The sequence below is a fragment of the Squalius cephalus genome, assembly GCF_949319135.1.
Source record: "Squalius cephalus genome assembly, chromosome: 20".
NCBI classification, from domain to species: Eukaryota; Metazoa; Chordata; class Actinopteri; order Cypriniformes; family Leuciscidae; genus Squalius; species Squalius cephalus.
In genome coordinates this window covers 295,877-320,000 of record NC_137141.1, presented here as the reverse complement: position 1 = coordinate 320,000, position 24,124 = coordinate 295,877, and the positions used below count along the sequence as shown (strand labels likewise).

General features: G+C 50.9%; 1 protein-coding gene across 5 annotated transcripts in view; it reads right to left on the bottom strand.

Annotated features, from left to right (window-relative positions):
* The window catches only part of unc79 (unc-79 homolog, NALCN channel complex subunit), an 87,773-nt gene that overhangs the window by 38,533 nt on the left and 25,116 nt on the right, over positions 1-24,124 (bottom strand). For all 5 annotated transcript variants that reach the window (XM_079853767.1, XM_079853768.1, XM_079853770.1 and 2 more), the window contains 10 exons: positions 23,103-23,332; positions 22,695-22,866; positions 10,920-11,150; positions 10,628-10,818; positions 7,812-7,935; positions 7,577-7,708; positions 7,001-7,216; positions 1,993-2,220; positions 793-928; positions 629-708 (listed from right to left, as the gene is read on the bottom strand). In XM_079853767.1, the coding sequence (XP_079709893.1) occupies positions 629-708; positions 793-928; positions 1,993-2,220; positions 7,001-7,216; positions 7,577-7,708; positions 7,812-7,935; positions 10,628-10,818; positions 10,920-11,150; positions 22,695-22,866; positions 23,103-23,332 (1,740 nt within the window). The remainder of the gene's footprint in view (positions 1-628; positions 709-792; positions 929-1,992; positions 2,221-7,000; positions 7,217-7,576; positions 7,709-7,811; positions 7,936-10,627; positions 10,819-10,919; positions 11,151-22,694; positions 22,867-23,102; positions 23,333-24,124) is intronic.

The window sequence follows — 24,124 nt, the reverse complement described above, 5'->3', positions numbered from 1 at the left end:
TACAGCCACATCATTTTCATTATGCATTATTTGTTTTGGTTGTTTAAAAACACACTAATTTTTTTTTATCCGATTATTTTATATCTTCTGGATGAAATGGTTCTCTCTCACACACTCACATTCTCACATAATATAGAGGACTGAATGAATATTTTGAATGCTTTTATTGGCATTTGTGTTGTTTTGTTGTGTGAGGGTGTATACCTTCTGGATGTAATGGCGCTCTCTCTCATTAAAAAATGTTTTGTTTTTTTATTAAAAAAGTCATAATCCATGTCTTAGGATGTTATGGTATCAATCTGAATGGGAAAACCATCGAATTGTACTCAATGGCCTTTGTGCCCTGTCATATGGCCTTGGTGCCCCTAAAAAAAAAAGAAAAGGTGGAGGCCAAATGGCCTTGCCCCTAAAATTACATAATTCCCACCCTGCCCCTGACCCCAGTGTGACCTTTACCCCCTGACCCTAAAGTGACTTTTACCACCCTGACCCCAGTGTGACCTTTACCTGCAGCTGCCCCCTGACCCCAGTGTGACCTTTACCCCCTGACCCTAAAGTAACTTTTACCACCCTGACCCCAGCGTGACCTTTACCTGCAGCTGCCCCCTGACCCCAGCGTGACCTTTACCTGCAGCACGGTGTACAGAAGCTTGAGGGAAACAGGAAGCTGCAGGTACGAGAACTTCCTGTCGGCGCAGTTCTTCAGCGCTAGGGAACAGAACACACTGATGCTCAGAAACACAGATCTGTGAGCGTGTGAGTGTGTGATGAAGGGAACGATGAGACACGTACGAGGGATCTCCGGAGAGGGGTTGTGGCTGCCGGGGTTTTCCGAGGGGGCGTCTCCTTCATCGGCTCCGTTCTCCGATCGCAGACTGAAATCAGCTCGAGGGAACACCAAGCTGTCCTCCAGACACTCGGAGGGTTCCTGTCGAACACACACCACACGCTGAAACATCTGGACCATCCTCTCACACTCAGGAGAGTGATCTGGCAGGATCAGCATGTTCCTGACCTCCTGATGCAGATCTCACACACAACTAGAAAACATGCTCTCTGCCTAGTAAGACGCGATCTGATTGGCTGGTTTCAGCACTGCCTGGAGAAGGAGCACACGTGTGTTTGACTCAGTGTGTGTGTGTGCGTGTGTGTGTGTGTGTGTGTGTGTGTGTGTGTTTGACTCAGTGGCTCTGGAAACTAAGGCTGCGTTCCACTCACCCATCAGTAGAAGAGAAGGGCACTGCACAGTGTGTGTGTGTGTGTGTGTGTGTGTGTGTGTGTGTGTGTGTGTGTGTGTGTGTGTGTGTGTGTGTTGACTCAGTGGCTCTGGAAACTAAGGCTGCGTTCCACTCACCCATCAGCAGAAGAGTAGGGCACTGCACAGTGTGTGTGTGTGTGTGTGTGTGTGTGTGTGTGTGTGTGTGTGTGTGTTTGACTCAGTGGCTCTGGAATCTAAGGCTGCGTTCCACTCACCCATCAGTAGAAGAGAAGGGCACTGCACAGTGTGTGTGTGTGTGTGTGTGTGTGTGTGTGTGTGTGTGTGTGTGTGTGTGTGTGTGTGTGTTTGACTCAGTGGCTCTGGAAACTAAGGCTGCGTTCCACTCACCCATCAGCAGAAGAGTAGGGCACTGCACAGTGTGTGTGTGTGTGTGTGTGTGTGTGTGTGTGTGTGTGTGTGTGTGTGTGTTTGACTCAGTGGCTCTGGAATCTAAGGCTGCGTTCCACTCACCCATCAGTAGAAGAGAAGGGCACTGCACAGTGTGTGTGTGTGTGTGTGTGTGTGTGTGTGTGTGTGTGTGTGTGTGTGTGTGTGTGTGTGTTTGACTCAGTGGCTCTGGAAACTAAGGCTGCGTTCCACTCACCCATCAGCAGAAGAGTAGGGCACTGCACAGTGTGTGTGTGTGTGTGTGTGTGTGTGTGTGTGTGTGTGTGTGTGTGTGTGTGTGTGTGTGTGTGTGTGTGTGTGCGTGTGTGTGTGTGTGTGTGTCTCACCACCAGGCGGATCTCCTCGCGCGGGGTCAGTCTCTGCAGAAGGTCACAGGCCAGCTGGTAGCAGAGGATGCTGGACTGGCACAGGCTGCACTCCAGAGCCTTCTCGTCCTTCTGACAGGTGTGTGAGCCGCCCCACGGGGCCTGAAGAACACTGTTAATGATGCCCACCACGTCCCGGCCCAGACTGCTCTCCAGGCCCGGCGTCAGCGTGTCCTCCTGCAGCTCCATCTGCACACACGTGCAATGCATTGGGATTGGCATTTAGAGACATTCTGAACTCAATTGGAGTTAGACAACACGTGTCAGGACCTACTCATCGTCGTAATCATACTCTAGATCTAATATTATCACACGGAATAGATGTGGATGCCGTTGAAATTCTGCAGCAGAGCGATGACATCTCAGATCATTATCTAGTCTCGTGTAAACTTCATTTAGCCAAGGCTGCAAAGTCGACTCCGTGTTATAAATATGTGAGACCTATCACTTCTGCCACTAAAGATTGCTTTATTAATAATCTTCCTGATCAGTTTCATCATCTCAGCATCCCAGATAGCTTAGAAGAACTAGATATTACAACAGAAACGTTTAACTCTCTCTTTTCCAGCACTTTAGACACAGTTGCTCCGTTGCGCTTAAAGAAGATTCAAGAAAATAGTCCAACGCCGTGGTACAACGAGCACACTCAGGCCCTTAAGAGAGCAGCCAGAGAGACGGAGCACAACTGGAAGAAAACACAACTAGAGGTATTTCGCATTTCATGGAAAGAGAGCTCGATTGCTTACAGAGAGGCTTTAAAAGCTGCTAGATCTGCTTATTTTTCAACCCTATTAGAAGAAAATAAACATAATCCTAGGTATTTATTTGAAACGGTGGCTAAACTAACGAAAAATAAAGCTTCAAGCACCGAAGTTTCCAAGCAACACAGCAGTAATGACTTTATGAACTTCTTCACTTATAAGATTGATAATATCAGGGACAAAATTATAACTATGCAACCGTCTACTACAGTATCGCATCAGGCAGTGCATTGTAGTCTCCCTGAGGAAAAATTTGATTCATTCGTTGCTATAGGAGAGGAAGAATTTACTAAACTCGTTAAATCATCTAAATCTACAACATGTATGTTAGACCCTATACCGACTAAGCTACTGAAAGAGATGCTTCCAGAGGTCATAGATCCTCTTCTTAATATCATTAATTCATCTTTGTCTCTAGGATACGTACCAAAAAACTTTAAGCTGGCTATGATTAAACCGCTTGTTAAAAAACGCAACTTTATCGTACAGAATTAGTCAATTACAGGCCGATCTCGAATCTACCTTTTCTGTCAAAGATATTAGAAAAGGCAGTATCCTCACAACTGTGTTCCTTTCTTGAAAGAAATGATATCTGTGTGGATTTCCAGTCCGGATTTAGACCGTACCATAGTACCGAGACAGCTCTCGTTAGAGTCACAAATGATTTGCTCTTATCATCCGATCGTGGTTGTATCTCGCTATTAGTGTTACTCGATCTTAGTGCTGCATTTGACACCATCGACCACAACGTTCTTTTAAATAGATTAGAACATTATGTTGGCATTAGTGGAATTGCACTAGCATGGTTTAAATCATACTTATCTGACCGTTATCAGTTTGTAGCAGTAAATGAAGAGATGTCTCATCGATCACAAGTTCAGTATGGCGTACCACAAGGCTCAGTACTAGGACCGCTGCTGTTCACTCTGTACATGCTACCCTTAGGAGATATCATTAGGAAACATGGCATTAGCTTTCACTGTTATGCCGACGATACTCAGCTCTATATTTCTTCAAAACCTAACGAAACTTACCAATTCACAAAATTAACGGAATGCATAGCGGATATAAAAAATTGGATGACTCGTAATTTCCTACTTCTAAATTCTGAAAAAACAGAGATTCTAATTATTGGACAAAAAACTTCCTCACGTAATAACCTAGAATACTCTCTAACACTCGATGGCTGCTCTGTTAAGTCTCCGTCGTCGGTTAGGAACCTGCGTGTGTGTGTGTGTGTGTGTGTGCTCTTTGATACCAATCTTTCATTTGAAAGTCACGTGTCCAGTATCTGTAAAACCGCATTTTTCCATCTTAAAAATATATCTAAATTACGCCATATGCTCTCATTGACAAATGCGGAACAATTAGTTCATGCGTTCATGACCTCAAGGCTAGATTATTGTAATGCTCTACTGGGTGGTTGCCCTGCACGCTTAATAAACAAACTACAGCTGGTCCAAAACGCAGCAGCTCGAGTTCTTACCAGAACCAGGAAGTATGACCATATTAGCCCGGTTCTGTCAACACTGCACTGGCTCCCTATTAAACATCGCATCAATTTTAAAATATTACTGATTACTTACAAAGCACTAAATGGTTTAGATCCGCAGTGCTTGAAGGTTGTATCAGCGATTTCAGGCCCAAAAAAGGCCCAAACATAAATTATCACATTCATCTAATCTGTCCTAACGATCCGCTATCTGCCCGCCCCATAAGCAGGCCGTCAAAAAACCGCGTCTCTGTAGGCAGCCTAGGCTCTGAGATCTGCACACAAAAGCAACTGGTTTCACCAACCACTCAAAACCAAAATAAATAGTGTTCCAACCAATCACCGACAGGGGGTTAGTGTTGTGAGGTTTTGCGCTCAAAATCCTGCTGTGTAAATGTGTTCTGACTGAAAACTACATCTGCGATGACCTAAAGCCAACGAGAGAGCAAGATAAAGGGCAGCGGGGAGTTCGGGGAGGAGTTATAGACCAGAATATCAGTATTTTAATAGATATATTTACAATTTTATCAAACAGAAACAAAGCACAAACATTTGCTTGACCAGCAGCAACAGCATCACATTGCAAAATTATTTATTTACCCCAAACTAACCCTAACCCTAACTGTTTGCAGAACACAATCCTTGCTCTCCGCGTCTCTCCAAACATTTCCTCCTGCATAATCCGTTTTTTCTCCTTTTCGCTGCAAATCAGTGCACAGAAAATTTGGATCGCAATCTTCTTGCAGGCTATAATTTTTAAAAACTTTTAGTCTCAGGCGAGATCTCCGGTCTCACGCACGCGTGATCTTGCGTGATCTCCTTATCACTTCTCACGTGTGTTTGGTTGTGAAACGTAGTTTACGGACCAGACAGAAGTTGTAGGCGATTCTTTCTTTTGTAAAGTCATGCGGTGTGAAACCCCCTGTCGCCGATGCATCGTGCAGTGTGAACACAGCAGCAGCTGATGTTACCCCAGATAGTCACGCAGTGTGAGAAGAAAAGTGACCCAACTCCTTTGAAAATCGTGCAGTGTGAACTCGGCATAAGTTAATAACTAATGATCTATGCAAAGGAAGTGAATCGATCAAACTAACTTTAGCTTGACAATAACTTTATTCTAGAGCTGCTGTAAAGCCTGAACACTCTCTGTTACTGTAATCTCCTATTATCACTGTAAAGCTGCTGTGAAACAGTCTATATTGTTAAAAGCGCTGTATAAATGAAGGTGACTTGACACACACATGCCAGAGATCTCCATCTGCCTCAGTGTCACACACACACACACACACACACACACACACACACACATACACACACAGACACAGACACAGACACAGACACGTCGGAGATCTCCATCTGCCTCAGTGTCACACACACACACACACACACACACACACACACACAGACACACATACACACACACAGACACAGACACAGACACGTCGGAGATCTCCACCTGCCTCAGTGTCACACACACACACACACACACACACACACAGACACACACACACACAGACACAGACACAGACACAGAAACGTCGGAGATCTCCGTCTGCCTCAGTGTCTCACACACACACACACACACACACACACACACACACACAGACACAGACACAGACACGTCGGAGATCTCCATCTGCCTCAGTGTCACACACACACACACACACACACACACACACACAGACACAGACACGTCGGAGATCTCCGTCTGCCTCAGTGTCTCACACACACACACACACACACACACACACACACACACACACACACACACAGACAGACACAGACACGTCGGAGATCTCCGTCTGCCTCAGTGTCTCACACACACACACACACACACACACACACACACACACACACACACACACACACAGACACAGACACGTCGGAGATCTCCATCTGCCTCAGTGTCTCACACACACACACACACACACACACACAGACACAGACACAGACACGTCGGAGATCTCCATCTGCCTCAGTGTCACACACACACACACACACACACACACACACACACACACACACACATACACACACACAGACACAGACACAGACACGTCGGAGATCTCCACCTGCCTCAGTGTCACACACACACACACACACACACACACACACACAGACACACACACACACAGACACAGACACAGACACAGAAACGTCGGAGATCTCCGTCTGCCTCAGTGTCTCACACACACACACACACACACACACACACACACAGACACAGACACAGACACGTCGGAGATCTCCATCTGCCTCAGTGTCACACACACACACACACACACACACACACACACACAGACACAGACACAGACACGTCGGAGATCTCCGTCTGCCTCAGTGTCACACACACACACACACACACACACACACACACACACACACACACAGACACATCAGAGAACTGCGTCTGCCTCAGTGTCTCACACACACACACACACACACACACACACACACACACACACAGACACGTCGGAGATCTCCGTCTGCCTCAGTGTCACACACACACACACACACACACACACACACACACACACACACACAGACACATCAGAGAACTGCGTCTGCCTCAGTGTCTCACACACACACACACACACACACACACACACACACACACACACACACACAGACACGTCGGAGATCTCCATCTGCCTCAGTGTCACACACACACACAGACACGTCAGAGATCTGCCTGAGCATGAGTGAGTGATGTCACCTGTTTGAGCACCAGGTCAAACATGAGGATGAAGCAGCCCAGGTTCATGTCGTCATCATCACAGTCCAGGTCCAGGGCACAGTTCCCGGCGGCGTGGCCCAGGTTCCTGAAGGGGCTGCAGCGCAGAGGGCTCCGGAACGGGCTCCGGAACGGGCTGGGGAACGGGCTCAGGTTATTGTGCTGCCCTCGTCTGCCGGGGTCTGAAACCACACTGACCTGCGGGGAAACAGTCAGCTGAACAGGAGAGTTCTTAAGAAGAAATAAAATATCACACATCTGAGAAAACGGCTGCCTTTCTACTCATTAGGCCACATGTACTGCTTCATGTAGCTTTCAGCTTTCTGGCGTAACAACCGTCTATACTTGGTGATGAATTTCTCCAAATATAGTTCACATATAAAGTCTGTCATCAGTTACCTATGCTCGCGTCAGAGCACAAATTAAGATTTTTTTATAAAATCTGAGAGATTCCTGTCCCTCCATTAAAAGTCTGTTTACCCAAACCTGAGCGTGTGTAACTGATGCCAGAACTGAATGTTTGTCTGAACTGTCCCTTTAAGGAGAGGCGTCTCTCACCCTGCGGGGTCCTGACAGGTCTGCAGCACGAGCTCTTCTCTGATTGGCCAGTTCCTTCAGTGAGTTCACACCGTCAGAGAACATGCCGATGAGAAGCTGCAGAGGAACCACGATATCCAGCTCCGACAGAACCTGCAGAACACGGATACAGCACCAGCTCACACTCCACAGACCAATACAGACGTGTGTGTGAGTGTGTGTGTGTGTGTGTGTGAGTGTGTGTGTGTGTGCTCACATGAAGCCACAGCAGCGCTTGCTCTTGCACTGATGCTGGATATCCAGTGAATCTACAGCTGATGAATCCAAACATCTCCTCCATGGAAAAGGGCAGCGGACACAACTCAATATCAAACATCTTACTGCAAAGAGAAACAAATCCACGAGACATAAAATTAACAGAAACAATTGTGATCAAACACAGTGATATGAAGCTCAGTGTAATCAACGTCCACTGGAGGCAAGTGTGCAGAACCCAAGTGCAGTTTAATTATACTCAAACATGATCAAACATAAAACAAAGACTTGGCTTGGCTTTTTCATGGCTTGGCCCTCTGCCAAGATGGCCGCCATGCCAGAGTCTGCAGCACTGACTATTGTGGCCACAGCCATATTGTGTGTGTGGGCCACAATATGGCCCACACATCATCACCACACACCACACATCACAAACATGATCTTACCCAACAGTGGTTACTTGACCAAGACACATGGCAAACATGAGGGCTTAAATGCACACAACATGAGACAAGAGACTAGGGAAGCACATGTCAGGATCACATGAAGGCAAGGGAATTAGACCTGGACCTGGGCCAAGGAGCTTGGCTTGGCCACTATGGCCACTGATATATGGCACCCCCCCCAAAATGTTCTTTGGCTGAGCTATGGGGTTGTGGACTGGAGTGGGCTCAAGGGTTGGATTCCCCTCTGGACGCTGGTCAGGGACTGGAGTCGATGCGTGTGTGGTCCACACACACAATATGGCTGTGGCCACAATAGTCAGTGCAGCAGACTCTGGTATGGCGGCCATCTTGGCAGAGGGCTCAGGAGCAGCGGCCATCTTGGCAGAGGGCTCTTGCGTGGCGGCAGCTATCTTGGGACAAGACTCTGGAGTGGCAGTCATCTTGGGACGAGACTCTGGAATGGCAGTCATCTTGGGACGAGACTCTGGAATGGCGGCCATCTTGGGACGAGACTCTGGAGTGGTGGCCATCTTGGGATAAGACTCTGGAGTGGCAGTCATCTTGGGACGAGACTCTGGAATGGCGGCCATCTTGGGACGAGACTCTGGAGTGGTGGCCATCTTGGGATAAGATTCTGGAGTGGCGGCCATCTTGGGACGAGACTCTGGAGTGGTGGCCATCTTGGGACGAGACTCTGGAGTGGTGGCCATCTTGGAACGAGACTCTGGAGTGGTGGCCATCTTGGGACGAGACTCTGGAGTGGCGGCCATCTTGGGACGAGACTCTGGAACGGTGGCCATCTTGGGACGAGACTCTGGAACGGTGGCCATCTTGGGACGAGACTCTGGAGTGGTGGCCATCTTGGGACGAGACTCTGGAACGGTGGCCATCTTGGGACGAGACTCTGGAGTGGTGGCCATCTTGGGACGAGACTCTGGAACGGTGGCCATCTTGGGACGAGACTCTGGAACGGTGGCCATCTTGGGACGAGACTCTGGAGTGGTGGCCATCTTGGGACGAGACTCTGGAACGGTGGCCATCTTGGGACGAGACTCTGGAACGGTGGCCATCTTGGGACGAGACTCTGGAGTGGTGGCCATCTTGGGACGAGACTCTGGAACGGTGGCCATCTTGGGACGAGACTCTGGAGTGGTGGCCATCTTGGGACGAGACTCTGGAACGGTGGCCATCTTGGGACGAGACTCTGGAACGGTGGCCATCTTGGGACGAGACTCTGGAGTGGTGGCCATCTTGGGACGAGACTCTGGAACGGTGGCCATCTTGGGACGAGACTCTGGAACGGTGGCCATCTTGGGACGAGACTCTGGAACGGTGGCCATCTTGGGACGAGACTCTGGAACGGTGGCCATCTTGGGACGAGACTCTGGAACGGTGGCCATCTTGGGACGAGACTCTGGAACGGTGGCCATCTTGGGACGAGACTCTGGAGTGGTGGCCATCTTGGGACGAGACTCTGGAACGGTGGCCATCTTGGGACGAGACTCTGGAACGGAGGTCATCTTAGCCGGGGGCCTCTGGCTCGGCCGGCTCACGGGTTGGAGCCGATGTGTGTGCTGCCCACACACACAAAATAGCCGTGGCCATGATGATCAGCGCTGCATCATCCGGAGCTGACTCAGGCTCGGCAGGCATTACGTAAAGAAGCTCCGGCTCGGCAGGAAAGACGTGAAGAAGCACAGGCTTGACGGTAGCGGGTACTGCAGGATACTCGTCCACAATACCCACAGTAAATGAAGAACCGCTCATTAATAAAGCAAAGTCAATATACTCTGCAAGTGTTCCAGGAATGTCACTTTCTGGCATTAGGTAATTCCAGTGATCATCAAGTCCATTGCGAAAAATGCCCTTGAGGGCAACGTCATTGAAATTTACCTGGTGACAGAGTTCACAAAAGTCCTTGACATAACCCTCTCAATGGGCTGTTTGCCTTGCCGAAGGCCAAGGAGGGCAACTGCTGGGTTCATGGTCGGTCAAGTATTCTGTAATCAACGTCCACTGGAGGCAAGTTTGCAGAACCCAAGTGCATGATCTAACATGATCTTACCAACAGTGGTTACACATAACAATACTTGACCGAGACACATGGCAAACACGAGGGCTTAAATGCACACAAGGACTAGTGACTAAACAAGACAGACCTGTGAACATGATAGACAATTAACCAATGACAACATGAGAAAAGAGACTAGGGAAGCACATGGCAGGATCACATGAGGGCAAGGGAATCACATGACAAGACAGAAAACATGACAGACATGAAACCAAACTGCAACACTCAGATGGAGATTATGGAGACACAGACAGGTGTCACTAGTGTGTTTGCGTGGAACAGTAACAGGTGCGTCTGTACCTGAGGACCTCACGAAACTCTTTGAGCTGCTGGTCAGGAACTTCAGTGCGAATGGCCTCCAACCACTCAGGCATGAAACACTCCCACAGCGGCTGACTGATCACGTTATAGGGAATCAGACACAAGATTCGATTCAGTCCTTCCTTCAGCTGCGTCACCGTGCTGCACGACTTATCCCAGTATCCTCCCACCTGCACACACACACACACACACACACACACACACATACGCTGAAACCACAGCACATCAATCGTTGCAGTATGTTTGTAACACAGGCGCTCAGTTCACTCACCCTGGCAAACTCCACCGGTTTGGGCAGAAGGCACATGACCATGACGTCAAAGCGCACGTCGCACACTGTCTTCAGCCACTTGGTGACAAACTGAGGCTTGAGCTTCTCCACCAGGCTCCCCACCTCATCGTCCATCATGTAGGCGGTGGAGTGGAACCACTGGAAGACCATGCTGACCAGCCGCGCCAGGCTCTCGGTGGGCGTGTTCTCGCTGGGCGTGCACAGACTCACCTGCGCCAGCAGATATACGTTTATCAACTATCACAGTTAAATCATATTTGTTCTGTTTTTATCTTTATCTGAGTTGTGAATGTGAGTTTGCGGACCGAACAGATTGTGATGAGATACAAAGAACAGCATAATAAAACAAACATTCAGCATGAGCAGTGAACACAGACACATGAACAAATCACTCTAATGAGCCGAAGCTTTGAATGAATCGAGCTGAATCGCTCAAAAAGACTCAAAACATGACTATGGGATATTTGCTGAAGAAACCTTTATTCACGCCTGAAGGCCAATGACACATGACGATGTGGGCGGGGCTCCTGCCCACAGCATCTGTATTCCCTTTGTTCTTCAGCTCCTCATCATACTGCTAGAACACCATCACACCACATTCACAAGAAAACAAATGGCTAATAATCTTTTTCATGAGAAATATCCGAGTATAAGTCATCGCCCCTATCTTATGGCATGTGGATGTTTATAGTATACAACACTGTCCAGTGTGTTTGGAATTGTCTGCACTAGGCTGGATCTCTTCAATCCAGTTGCATGTGTGCACTGCCGGCAGCTCTATCGTTTAGCACTTGAGAAGCGTGTAGCACGTGCTTGGCGGGGCAGTGGCCAAACACGGTCCGCTCCTGTCTTCGGGTGCTAATCCAGATGCGTCGATCGCCGTTTTTGGAGGTCATGAAGAGTAGGGAGAATCGTGTAGAGGGTAAAGAGTGTCAGTGTTGTGTTCACGACAAGGTTCCTCTGGCTGCCCTAAGTCTGAGTGAGACTGTCTCGCTGGATGCGGACGAGGAATGTTCTGACGTAACTGTGTACCCGCAGCCTGATAATGCTCTGCTATCAAGCAGGGCAGAGCACTGAGGTTTCTTTTGGCCCCGTTTTGGTGGATTAATTGCAATTTCCATGTCCGAAAGGGCTTACCCTGCACTGAGAAGGGAAATCTGTGTTCTCCAAGCAAAGAAGCAATTCAGGTGGTGCCACTAGGGAAGGTGGAGGACATTATTTCCTCCTCCCAAAGAAAAGGGAGGAAATCTTAGAGTTGAACAAACACTTTAAGGTGTTACAAGTTCTAAATGTTTGCAGTATGTCACCTGTTATGCCCTCTGCCCATTTTACATCAGTTAATTTGCCCGATGCATATTGCCACAATCCTCTCCGGGCACAGGAAATTTTGGTGGTCTCCTTTCAGGGGATTGCCAAAAAAGTTTTAGGTCCCTATAGTGCCGTGCACATCTGCAAACTGTGCAGAAGCGGTGTTGGTTCTGCTGTGCCATCAGAGCATAAGGCCGTATCCAGATCAGATGGTGGACCTGCGCCTAGACACAACCACAACGCATGATGTAGTCAGCCGGATCCAGGCCGTATCCAGATTAGATGGAGGACCTGCGCCTAGACACAACCACAACGCATGATGTAGTCAGCCAGATCCGGGCCGGATCCAGATCAGATGGAGGACCTGTGCCTAGACACGACCAAAATGCATGATGTAGTCAGCCAGATCCGGGCCGGATCCAGATCAGATGGAGGACCTGTGCCTAGACACGCCCACAACGCATGATGTAGTCAGCCGGATCCGGGCCGGATCCAGATCAGATGGAGGACCTGTGCCTAGACACGACCATAACGCATGATGTAGTCAGCCAGATCCGGGCCGAATCCAGATCAGATGGAGGACCTGCGCCTAGACACGCCCACAACGCATGATGTAGTCAGCCGGATCCGGGCCGTATCCAGATCAGATGGAGGACCTGCGCCTAGACACGCCCACAACGCATGATGTAGTCAGCCGGATCCGGGCCGTATCCAGATCAGATGGAGGACCTGCGCCTAGACACGACCACAACGCATGATGTAGTCAGCCGGATCCGGGCCGTATCCAGATCAGATGGAGGACCTGCGCCTAGACACGACCACAACGCATGATGTAGTCAGCCGGATCCGGGCCGTATCCAGATCAGATGGAGGACCTGTGCCTAGACATGACCACAACGCATGATGTAGTCAGCCAGATCCGGGCCGGATCCAGATCAGATGGAGGACCTGCGCCTAGACACGACCACAACGCATGATGTAGTCAGCCAAGTCCGGGCCGGATCCAGATCAGATGGAGGACCTGCTCCTAGACACGCCTAGGAGCGCTTGTAGTCAGCCAGATCCGGGCCGTACCCAGATCAGATGGAGGACCTGCAACTAGACAAGACCACAACACATGATGTAGTCAGCCGGATCCGGGCCGTATCCAGATCAGATGGAGGACCTGCACTTAGACACGACCACAACGCAAGGACAAGCAGTCAGTCTGTGGATACGGCAAGAGCGTGCAAGTGTTTTTTTCTTAATATCCAGTTCTCCTGTTGCTCAGTTTACTATCTGCCACAAGCCGCGTCTGAAAAGTGTTGCAGTTTGAATTTTATTGCACTTAAGTGTAGCGCTGTCCAAAAGCTAGTTTCAATTTCTCCCATTTTCGGAATATTAAGATATAATAATAATATTAATAATAAGGCACTTAATTATCTTCTTCTCCCTTTCCTTTCCTACTTTTATCCTATTTTCCTTACTCATCATGTGCTTTCAATACATTCCTACTGTCTCTGGACAACGCTCTTTCATCACGCACAGAAGGCAGCGCAATACTGCTAATCTGCGTCCCATTCTCTCATCCTCACACACACCTCTCTCTCTTTCTGTGGGTCTCTGGAATTGTCAGTCAGTAGTCAAAAAAGCTGAATTTATTCCAGCCTTAGCATCTCAATCTACTCTTAGTATCTTGGGCTTGACTGAGACCTGGATTCGTCCAGAAGACCCCCGCTGCTCTCTCAAACAACTTCTCTTACTCTCACTCCCCTCGCCAGTCTGGGAGGGGTGGGGGTACAGGTCTTCTCATTTCTAACAATTGGAAATACTCAGCTCTCTCTTCTCTATGCAATAACAACTCGTTTGAATATCATGCTATTACACTTAAAACTCCCAGTAAGATCCATATTGTAGTCATATATATCGCTCCCCAGGTCAACTGGGAAACTGTGTAGAGGAGCTGGATGTGCTGCTGTCATCTTTCCCTGAGGATGACACCCCACTTGTAGTCTTTGGTGATTTCAACATTCATCTAGAGAAACCATATGCAACAGACTTCATCTCTCTCCTAGCCTCATTCGATCTCAAACGGCTCATTACCACAGGTACTCACACATCAGGCAACCAACTGGACCTGGTTTACACATGCAACTGCATCACAGACAACATTTTGGTGAGACCCCTCCATGTTTCAGATCATTTCCTCATTACTTTCAGTTTACAACTCTCTACCCGTGCACCACCAACCCCCTACCAGTTACTTTCAGACGAAACCTGTGCTCACCCATCTTTCCTCTGCTGTGTCATCTTCTCTTCCCTCACCCTCACAATGAATACTGCAACGGATACCTTGTGCTCCATTTTAACTTCTTCTTTAGACAATATCTGCCCTCTCAACTCCAGGCCTGCACGCGCTGGACCCTCTAACCCCTGGTTATCTGAGGTTCTTCGTGAACACCGGACTGAACTCAGGGCAGCGGAGAGGAAATGGTGCAAAAATAAAAAGACACATCTATCTTTTAAATGTATCAATCTCTTCTCTCTCCATCTCTTCTTCCAGCACTCACACACATCATCAACTCATCCCTCAATACTGGCATTTTCCCTACTGCATCCGGGCCGTATCCAGATCAGATGGAGGACCTGCTCCTAGACACGACCCCAACGCATCCCTTAAGTGTCAGCAGAGATTGTGTCAACTAGACTATCCCCTGTGAAGGCCTCATCGTTGCGACAGCCATCAGTACTGATCCTCAACAATCCTCAGCACTGATCCTCCCTTGAGTTCCTTTCAAGGGAACTCGAGCTGGGTCGAGACGCGGTGGGAACGCCTCTGCGTGATTGCGTAGTGAAGCACGTGTATAATCAGTCCAATGGAAAGACGAGACATCATAGGCGGGTGACGTCATCGACCAGGAAACTATAAAGCACACCTGAAAACAGACCGTGTTAGCTTCTGTGCCTTCAGCAAGCACTCTCTGTATACTGTACCTGTCTATTTATTGTTGTCTGTCATTCCAAGCACAATATTTCAGACATATATATATATATATATATATACACACTCATATATATATATATATATATATCTGTGTGAGATATATATATATATATATATATATATATTATATATTATATATTATTATGACGAGCAAGCAAGAGTTCAAGCGATGTGGTGTTCCATGCCCTCGTTTCATCACGGGTGGAGACACACATCAGCTTTGTGTTGCTTGTTTGGGAGTAGAGCATGCCTAGTCAGTCCTCGAGTGGGCCAGTCAAATTAAATATTGAGTTTGGTTCTCGGACCTGGTGTCCCTTCTAGACGGCTCTCCCATGGAGATTCCGATCAGGAGGGACCTGCTGTCCCAAGCAGGGGGCACGATTTATCACCCTCACACGGAGTTGTGGAAATGTGTCTGGAGTGTGTCGAGGGTGTGTAGGGAGTGTGTCGGGAGTGTGTCGGGAGTGTGTCTGGAGTGTGTCTGGAGTGTGCCTGGAGTGTGTCGGGAGTGTGTAGGGAGTGTGTCTGAAATGTGTCAGGAGTGTGTCGGGAGTGTGACGAGTGTGTCGGGAGTGTGTCGGGAGTGTGTCGGGAGTGTGTCTGGAGTGTGACTGGAGTGTGTCGGGAGAGTGTCGGGAGTGTGTCAGGAGTGTGTCTGGAGTGTGTCGGGAGTGTGTCTTGAGTGTGTCTGGAGTGTGTCTGGAGTGTGCCTGGAGTGTGTCGGGGGTGTGCCTGGAGTGTGTCTGGAGTGTGTCGGGAGTGTGTCTTGAGTGTGTCTTGAGTGTGTCGGGAGTGTGTCGGGAGTGTGTCTGGAGTGTGTCGGGAGTGTGCCTGGAGTGTGTCTGGAGTGTGTCGGGAGTGTGTCTTGAGTGTGTCTTGAGTGTGTCGGGAGTGTGTCGGGAGTGTGTCTGGAGTGTGTCGGGAGTGTGTCGGGAGTGTGTCAGGAGTGTGTCTGGAGTGTGTCGGGAGTGTGTCTTGAGTGTGTCGGGAGTGTGTCGGGAGTGTGTCTGGAGTGTGTCTGGAGTGTGCCTGGAGTGTGTCGGGGGTGTGCCTGGAGTGTGTCGGGGGTGTGTCAGGAGTGTGTCTGGAGTGTGTCGGGAGTGTGTCTGGAGTGTGTCGGGAGTGTGCCTGGAGTGTGTCGGGAGTGTGTCGGGAGTGTGTCTGGAGTGTGTCTGGAGTGGGAGTGTGACTGGAGTGTGTCGGGAGTGTGTCGGGAGTGTGTCTGGAGTGGGAGTGTGACTGGAGTGGGAGTGTGTCTGGAGTGTGTCTGGAGTGTGTCGGGAATGTGTCTGGAGTGTGTCTGGAGTGTGTCGGGAGTGTGTCTGGAGTGGGAGTGTGACTGGAGTGTGTCGGGAGTGAGTCGGGAGTGTGTCTGGAGTGTGTCTGGAGTGTGTCGGGAGTGTGTCGGGAGTGTGCCTGGAGTGTGCCTGGAGTGTGTCGGGAGTGTGACTGGAGTGTGTTGGGAGTGTGTCTGGAGTGTGTCGGGAGTGTGTCGGGTGTGTGTCTGGAGTGTGTCGGGAGTGTGCCGGGAGTGTGTCGGGAGTGTGCCTGGAGTGTGTCGGGAGTGTGTCTGGAGTGTGTCAGGAGTGTGTCAGGAGTGTGTCTGGAGTGTGTCGGGAGTGTGTCGGGAGTGTGTCTGGAGCAGGAGTGTGTCGGGAGTGTGTCTGGAGCGGGAGTGTGTCGGGAGTGTGTCTGGAGTGTGTCTGGAGTGTGTCGGGAGTGTGTCGGGAGTGTGCCTGGAGTGTGTCGGGAGTGTGACTGGAGTGTGTTGGGAGTGGGAGTGTGACTGGAGTGGGAGTGTGTCTGGAGTGTGTCTGGAGTGTGTCGGGAGTGTGTCTGGAGTGTGTCTGGAGTGTGTCGGGAGTGTGTCTGGAGTGGGAGTGTGACTGGAGTGTGTCGGGAGTGTGTCGGGAGTGTGTCTGGAGTGTGTCTGGAGTGTGTCGGGAGTGTGTCGGGAGTGTGCCTGGAGTGTGTCGGGAGTGGGACTGGAGTGTGTCGGGAGTGTGTCTGGAGTGTGTCGGGAGTGTGTCGGGAGTGTGCCGGGAGTGTGTCGGGAGTGTGCCTGGAGTGTGTCGGGAGTGTGTCTGGAGTGTGTCAGGAGTGTCTGGAGTGTGTCGGGAGTGTGTCTGGAGCAGGAGTGTGTCGGGAGTGTGTCTGGAGCGGGAGTGTGTCGGGAGTGTGTCTGGAGTGTGTCTGGAGTGTGTCGGGAGTGTGCCTGGAGTGTGTCGGGAGTGTGACTGGAGTGTGTTGGGAGTGTGTCTGGAGTGTGTCGGGAGTGTGTCTGGAGTGTGTCGGGAGTGTGCCTGGAGTGTGTCGGGAGTGTGCCTGGAGTGTGTCGGGAGTGTGTCGGGAGTGTGTCGGGAGTGTGTCTGGAGTGTGTCGGGAGTGTGTCGGGAGTGTGTCTGGAGTGTGTCGGGAGTGTGTCGGGAGTGTGTCTGGAGTGTGTCGGGAGTGTGTCGGGAGAGTGTCTGAAATGTGTCGGGAGTGTGTCTGGAGTGTGTCTGGAGTGTGTCGGAGTGTGTCGGGAGTGTCTGGAGTGTAACTGGAGTGTGCCTGAAGTGTGTCGGGAGTGTGTCGGGAGTGTGTCGGGAGTGTGCCTGGAGTATGTCGGAAGTGTATCGGGAGTGTGTCTGGAGCGGGAGTGTGTCGGGAGTGTGTCTGGAGTGTGTCGGGAGTGTGTCTGGAGTGTGTTGGAGTGTGTCGGGAGTGTGTCGGGAGAGTGTCGGGAGTGTGTATGGAGTGTGTCGGGAGTGTGTCGGGAGTGTGTATGGAGTGTGTTAGGAGTGTGTCTGGAGAGTGTCGTAGTGTGTCTGGAGTGTGTTGGAGTGTGTCTGGAGTGTGTTGGGAGTGTGTCGGGAGTGTGTATGGAGTGTGTTAGGAGTGTGTCTGGAGAGTGTCGTAGTGTGTCTGGAGTGTGTCTGGAGTGTGTCGGGAGTGTGTCTGAAATGTGTCGGGAGTGTGTCTGGAGTGTGTCGGGAGTGTGTCTGGAGTGTGTCGGAGTGTGTCGGGAGTGTGTCGGGAGTGTCTGGAGTGTAACTGGAGTGTGTCTGAAATGTGTCGGGAGTGTGTCGGGAGTGTGCCTGGAGTATGTCGGAAGTGTGTCGGAAGTGTATCGGGAGTGTGTCTGGAGCGGGAGTGTGTCGGGAGTGTGTCTGGAGTGTGTCGGGAGTGTGTCTGGAGTGTGTTGGATTGTGTCGGGAGTGTGTTGGGAGAGTGTCGGGAGTGTGTCTGGAGTGTGTCTGGAGTGGGAGTATGTCGGAAGTGTATCGGGAGTGTGTCTGGAGCGGGAGTGTGTCGGGAGTGTGTCGGGAGTGTGTCGGGAGAGTGTCGGGAGTGTATTGGGAGTGTGTCGGGAGTGTGTCGGGAGTGTATCTGGAGTGTGTCGGAGTGTGTCGGGAGTGTGTCGGGAGAGTGTCGGGAGTGTGTCGGGAGAGTGTCTGAAATGTGTCGTTAGTGTGTATGGAGTGTGTTAGGAGTGTGTCTGGAGAGTGTCGTAGTGTGTCTGGAGTGTGTCGGGAGTGTCTGGAGTGTAACTGGAGTGTGTCTGAAACGTGTCGGGAGTGTGTCGGGAGTGTGCCTGGAGTGTGTCGGGAGTGTGTCTGAAATGTGTCGGGAGTGTGTCTGGAGTGTGTCGGGAGTGTGTCGGGAGTGTGTCTGGAGTGTGTCGGAAGTGTATCGGGAGTGTGTCTGGAGCGGGAGTGTGTCGGAAGTGTGTCGGGAGTGTGTCTGGAGTGTGTTGGGAGTGTGTCGGGAGTGTGTCTGGAGTGTGTCTGGAGTGTGTCGGAGTGTGTCGGGAGTGTGTCGGGACAGTGTCTGAAATGTGTCGGGAGTGTGTCTGGAATGTGTTGGGGGTGTGTCTGGAGAGTGTCTGGAGTGTAACTGGAGTGTGTCTGAAATGTGTCGGGAGTGTGTCGGGAGTGTGCCTGTAGTGTGTCGGGAGTGTGTCTGGAGCGGGAGTGTGTCGGGAGTGTGTCTGGAGTGTGTCGGGAGTGTGTCTGGAGTGTGTCTGGAGTGGGAGTGTGTCTGGAGCGGGAGTGTGTCTGGAGCGGGAGTGTGTCGGGAGTGTGTCTGGAGCGGTAGTGTGTCTGGAGCGGGAGAGTGTCGGGAGAGTGTCGGGAGTGTGTCTGGAGTGTGTCGGGAGTGTGTTGGGAGTGTGTCAGAAGTGTGTCGAGAGTGTGTCTGGAGCGGGAGTGTGTCGGGAGTGTGTCTGGAGTGTGTTGGGAGTGTGTCGGGAGTGTGTCGGGGGTGTGCCTGGAGTGTGTCGGGGGTGTGTCAGGAGTGTGTCTGGAGTGTGTCGGGAGTGTGTCTGGAGTGTGTCGGGAGTGTGCCTGGAGTGTGTCGGGAGGGTGTCTGGAGTGTGTCTGGAGTGGGAGTGTGACTGGAGTGTGTCGGGAGTGTGTCGGGAGTGTGTCTGGAGTGTGTCTGGAGTGTGTCGGGAGTGTGTCGGGAGTGTGTCTGGAATGTGTCGGGAGTGTGTCTGGAGTGGGAGTGTGCCTGGAGTGTGTCGGGAGTGTGTCGGGAGTGTGTCTGGAGTGTGTCTGGAGTGTGTCGGGAGTGTGTCGGGAGTGTGCCTGGAGTGTGTCGGGAGTGTGACTGGTGTGTGTTGGGAGTGTGTCTGGAGTGTGTCGGGAGTGTGTCGGGAGTGTGTCTGGAGTGTGTCGGGAGTGTGCCTGGAGTGTGTCGGGAGTGTGTCTGGAGTGTGTCTGGAGTGTGTCAGGAGTGTGTCTGGAGTGTGTCGGGAGTGTGTCGGGAGTGTGTCTGGAGCCGGAGTGTGTCGGGAGTGTGTCTGGAGCGGGAGTGTGTCGGGAGTGTGTCTGGAGTGTGTCTGGAGTGTGTCGGGAGTGTGCCTGGAGTGTGTCGGGAGTGTGACTGGAGTGTGTTGGGAGTGTGTCTGGAGTGTGTCGGGAGTGTGTCTGGAGTGTGTCTGGAGTGTGTCGGGAGTGTGTCGGGAGTTGGTCTGGAGTGTGTCGGGAGTGTGTCGGGAGTGTGTCTGGAGTGTGTCTGGAGTGTGTCGGGAGTGTGCCTGGAGTGTGTCGGGAGTGTGACTGGAGTGTGTTGGGAGTGTGTCTGGAGTGTGTCGGGAGTGTGTCTGGAGTGTGTCGGGAGTGTGCCTGGAGTGTGTCGGGAGTGTGTCTGGAGTGTGTCAGGAGTGTGTCTGGAGTGTGTCGGGAGTGTGTCGGGAGTGTGTCTGGAGCAGGAGTGTGTCGGGAGTGTGTCTGGAGCGGGAGTGTGTCGGGAGTGTGTCTGGAGTGTGTCTGGAGTGTGTCGGGAGTGTGTCGGGAGTGTGCCGGGAGTGTGTCGGGAGTGTGACTGGAGTGTGTTGGGAGTGTGTCTGGAGTGTGTCGGGAGTGTGTCGGGAGTGTGCCGGGAGTGTGTCGGGAGTGTGACTGGAGTGTGTTGGGAGTGTGTCTGGAGTGTGTCGGGAGTGTGTCGGGAGTGTGTCTGGAGCAGGAGTGTGTCGGGAGTGTGTCTGGAGCGGGAGTGTGTCTGGAGTGTGTCTGGAGTGTGCCTGGAGTGTGTCGGGAGTGTGACTGGAGTGTGTTGGGAGTGTGTCGGGAGTGTGACTGGAGTGTGTTGGGAGTGTGTCTGGAGTGTGTCGGGAGTGTGTCTGGAGTGTGTCTGGAGTGTGCCTGGAGTGTGTCGGGAGTGTGTCTGGAGTGTGTCGGGAGTGTGTCGGGAGTGTGCCTGAGTGTGTCGGGAGTGTGCCTGGAGTGTGTCGGGAGTGTGACTGGAGTGTGTTGGGAGTGTGTCTGGAGTGTGTCGGGAGTGTGTCTGGAGTGTGTCTGGAGTGTGTCGGGAGTGTGTCGGGAGTGTGCCTGGAGTGTGTCGGGAGTGTGTCGGGAGTGTGTCTGGAGTGTGTCTGGAGTGTGTCGGGAGTGTGTCGGGAGTGTGCCTGGAGTGTATCGGGAGTGTGACTGGAGTGTGTTGGGAGTGTGTCGGGAGTGTGTCGGGAGTGTGTCGGGTGTGTGTCTGGAGTGTGTCGGGAGTGTGCCGGGAGTGTGTCGGGAGTGTGTCGGGAGTGTGCCGGGAGTGTGTCGGGAGTGTGCCTGGAGTGTGCCTGGAGTGTGTCGGGAGTGTGTCTGGAGTGTGTCAGGAGTGTGTCTGGAGTGTGTCGGGAGTGTGTCTGGAGCAGGAGTGTGTCGGGAGTGTGTCTGGAGCGGGAGTGTGTCGGGAGTGTGTCTGGAGTGTGTCTGGAGTGTGTCGGGAGTGTGCCTGGAGTGTGTCGGGAGTGTGACTGGAGTGTGTTGGGAGTGGGAGTGTGACTGGAGTGGGAGTGTGTCGGGAGTGTGTCGGGAGTGTGTCTGGAGTGTGTCAGGAGTGTGTCTGGAGTGTGTCTGGAGTGTGTCAGGAGTGTGTTGGGGGTGTGTCGGGAGTGTGTCTGGAGTGTGTCGGGAGTGCGCTCTCTCTCTCGAGCTGCCCTCTCTGACTCAGAGGAAGACAGGAGACTCTGTGCGAGTTATACACAGGTACATTGAGCAGATGCAGGCTATGTGCTCGTCTGACCAGCTTTTTGATGTGTTTTCTAACTCTGCCAGTGGGAAGCCACTCTCAAAGCATCATGTTTTGCATTGGATTGTAGAAAGCTATTTCTATAGTAGATAAGGAGTTGGTTCTGTCTGGAAGGGTGTGTGTGCAACTCTACGAGTGGCATGGAAACGTCATGGGAAAGCGCCACTGCACGCCGGTTTACCGGCTAGATGCAGCAATGGTAGCTGAGTTGGTGCTCAGCGCAGGGGTTCTTTAACCCAGGGCCGTCGCTCCCTTGAAAGATAGGTATGTGGCAGTGCTTGTCCCTTGAGTTTAACCGGGCTGGTCTCGCCCACGGTGTCATGCGTCATTGGCCTTTCAGGTGTGAATAAAGGTGTCTTCAGCAGATGGCGCAAGAGTGAGATCTCCCATAGTCACGTGTTGTACCAACTAAATGGGAACAGTAGTTCCACATATGCACAACTCAACATTTTCATGGTTTTCACTCAATAAGAAGCAGGTGTAATAGATGTGCTGGTGCAGAAGCAGCTTGTGTGAAGGATGGGAGGTCAATATAATAGTCATTAATAGAACTATCCTTATATTCTATTAAATCAGGTCTTAATTTCTGGAATCAGCAGTTTAAATAATTTCAGAAGATTCTGAAATTAGAATAGAACTACACTAATGTCTAATGTTAACACACTTGTAAAAAAAGGGATGATCATAAATGATTATGTATGTTAAAAATAATTGTTCTGAACAAACGCAGGAGACTGAATGAAAATCCAAGCGCGCTTATGGAATAGCAGAAATAAAAGTACATTTTCATCAAATTTGTGTCTACTGATACTTTGGAAATGAGTATAAAGACTATTCGTTTTTTGAGTACTAATCATGATGTATATGGTTGTTATTTTTCTGTGATGAGAGCGTAGAGAGGGTGTTGTGAAGTGAGCGTGTGCAGAAACACATGTATGTAACGTGTCACACACCAGGAACCAGATGCCGAACTGACTGAGCAGTCTCTGGTCATGCTGGTCGTCCTCTTTGTTGTCAAACTCCAGGTTGTCCAGGGAATGATGGGAAGAAGACAGACCCATCTGACGCCGGCGGTTCAGCTCAAACTCCCGCAGCTCCGCGTGGATCTCAGCCTCTTTCAGAAGACTGCCAACATGCATCAGATCACTCTCATTTATGCTTGTTTTATATCAAAAAGTATTTCAGACATGCAGTGGAAATGTGTCTTATTCACAATCAAGCAAACTGAAATATATTAATCAAGAGTATTATTACTGCAGCTTTAGACCTGGCGATACCTAGTTTGCTAACAGCTCTGTAGCTGTATGAAATAAAGAAAGGCCTGAGTGAAAGTGCTCTCAGTGACAGGAGCGTGTGATGACCTGATGACGGCCTCCACGGTGCACACCAGCTCCTCCGCGCCGCACTCGCGCGTGTTGATGGGCGGAGGTGACGTCTGGTACAGGTGAGTCTCCGCCGACGCCCCCACCTCACTGCTGTGGTGGTTCACATGGCAACGCTTGCAGTAGCGCACCGGCCGGTTGCCATGGCGACCGCAGCAGCCTGCCGAGAAGCAGGTGACGACAGCGCGCCGGACGTGAGAGCTGCAGTTCTGAGGGGGGAGAGGGAGAGAGAGGGAGAGAGAGGGAGAGAGAGGGAGAGAGAGAGGGAGGGAGAGAGAGAGGGAGAGAGAGAGAGAGAGGGAGGGAGAGAGGGAGGGAGGGAGAGAGAGAGGGAGAGAGAGAGGGAGGGAGGGAGAGAGAGAGGGAGAGAGAGAGGGAGGGAGGGAGAGAGGGAGGGAGGGAGGGAGGGAGAGAGAGAGGGAGGGAGGGGGGAGGGAGGGAGGGAGAGAGAGGGAGAGAGGAGAGAGAGGGAGAGAGAGGGAGGGGGGGGGGGAGGGAGATCTAGTCATGTCCCTTGTGGCATTGAGAGTATTCTGTAGGCACAGCTGTTTTATATTGACCTTCCCAATGTCCCACCACTGCTGTAAAGAAGTGTTTTCTGTGTAACCACTCCAAAAATACTTAAAAACATATTTTAAACCATTATCATAAAGCAGGGACACATTCACATGCCAATAGGGACTTTTGCATTTCACATCTTTAACAAAGACAGCAGCTTGTACAAGGCAGTGATCTGGAATACCAGCTGGGTGTGTTGAACAACCCTTGAGTACATTACTCTGATGTTTGAAACAGTAGAACCTGTCAAGCCTAGCCAAAGAATTATCTTTAACACGAGTCCAAGTATACTGACGCTGAGTAGCATGAAAAAGCCTTCAAACATCACATAGATCATTCGTCTCAATTCATTTAACAAGACAGTTCTTGCTGGCTTCATGTGGCTCTGGTGCTGTCTGTCTAGAGCTGCATTAACATCACAGTATTTAGAGTTTAACAGACCT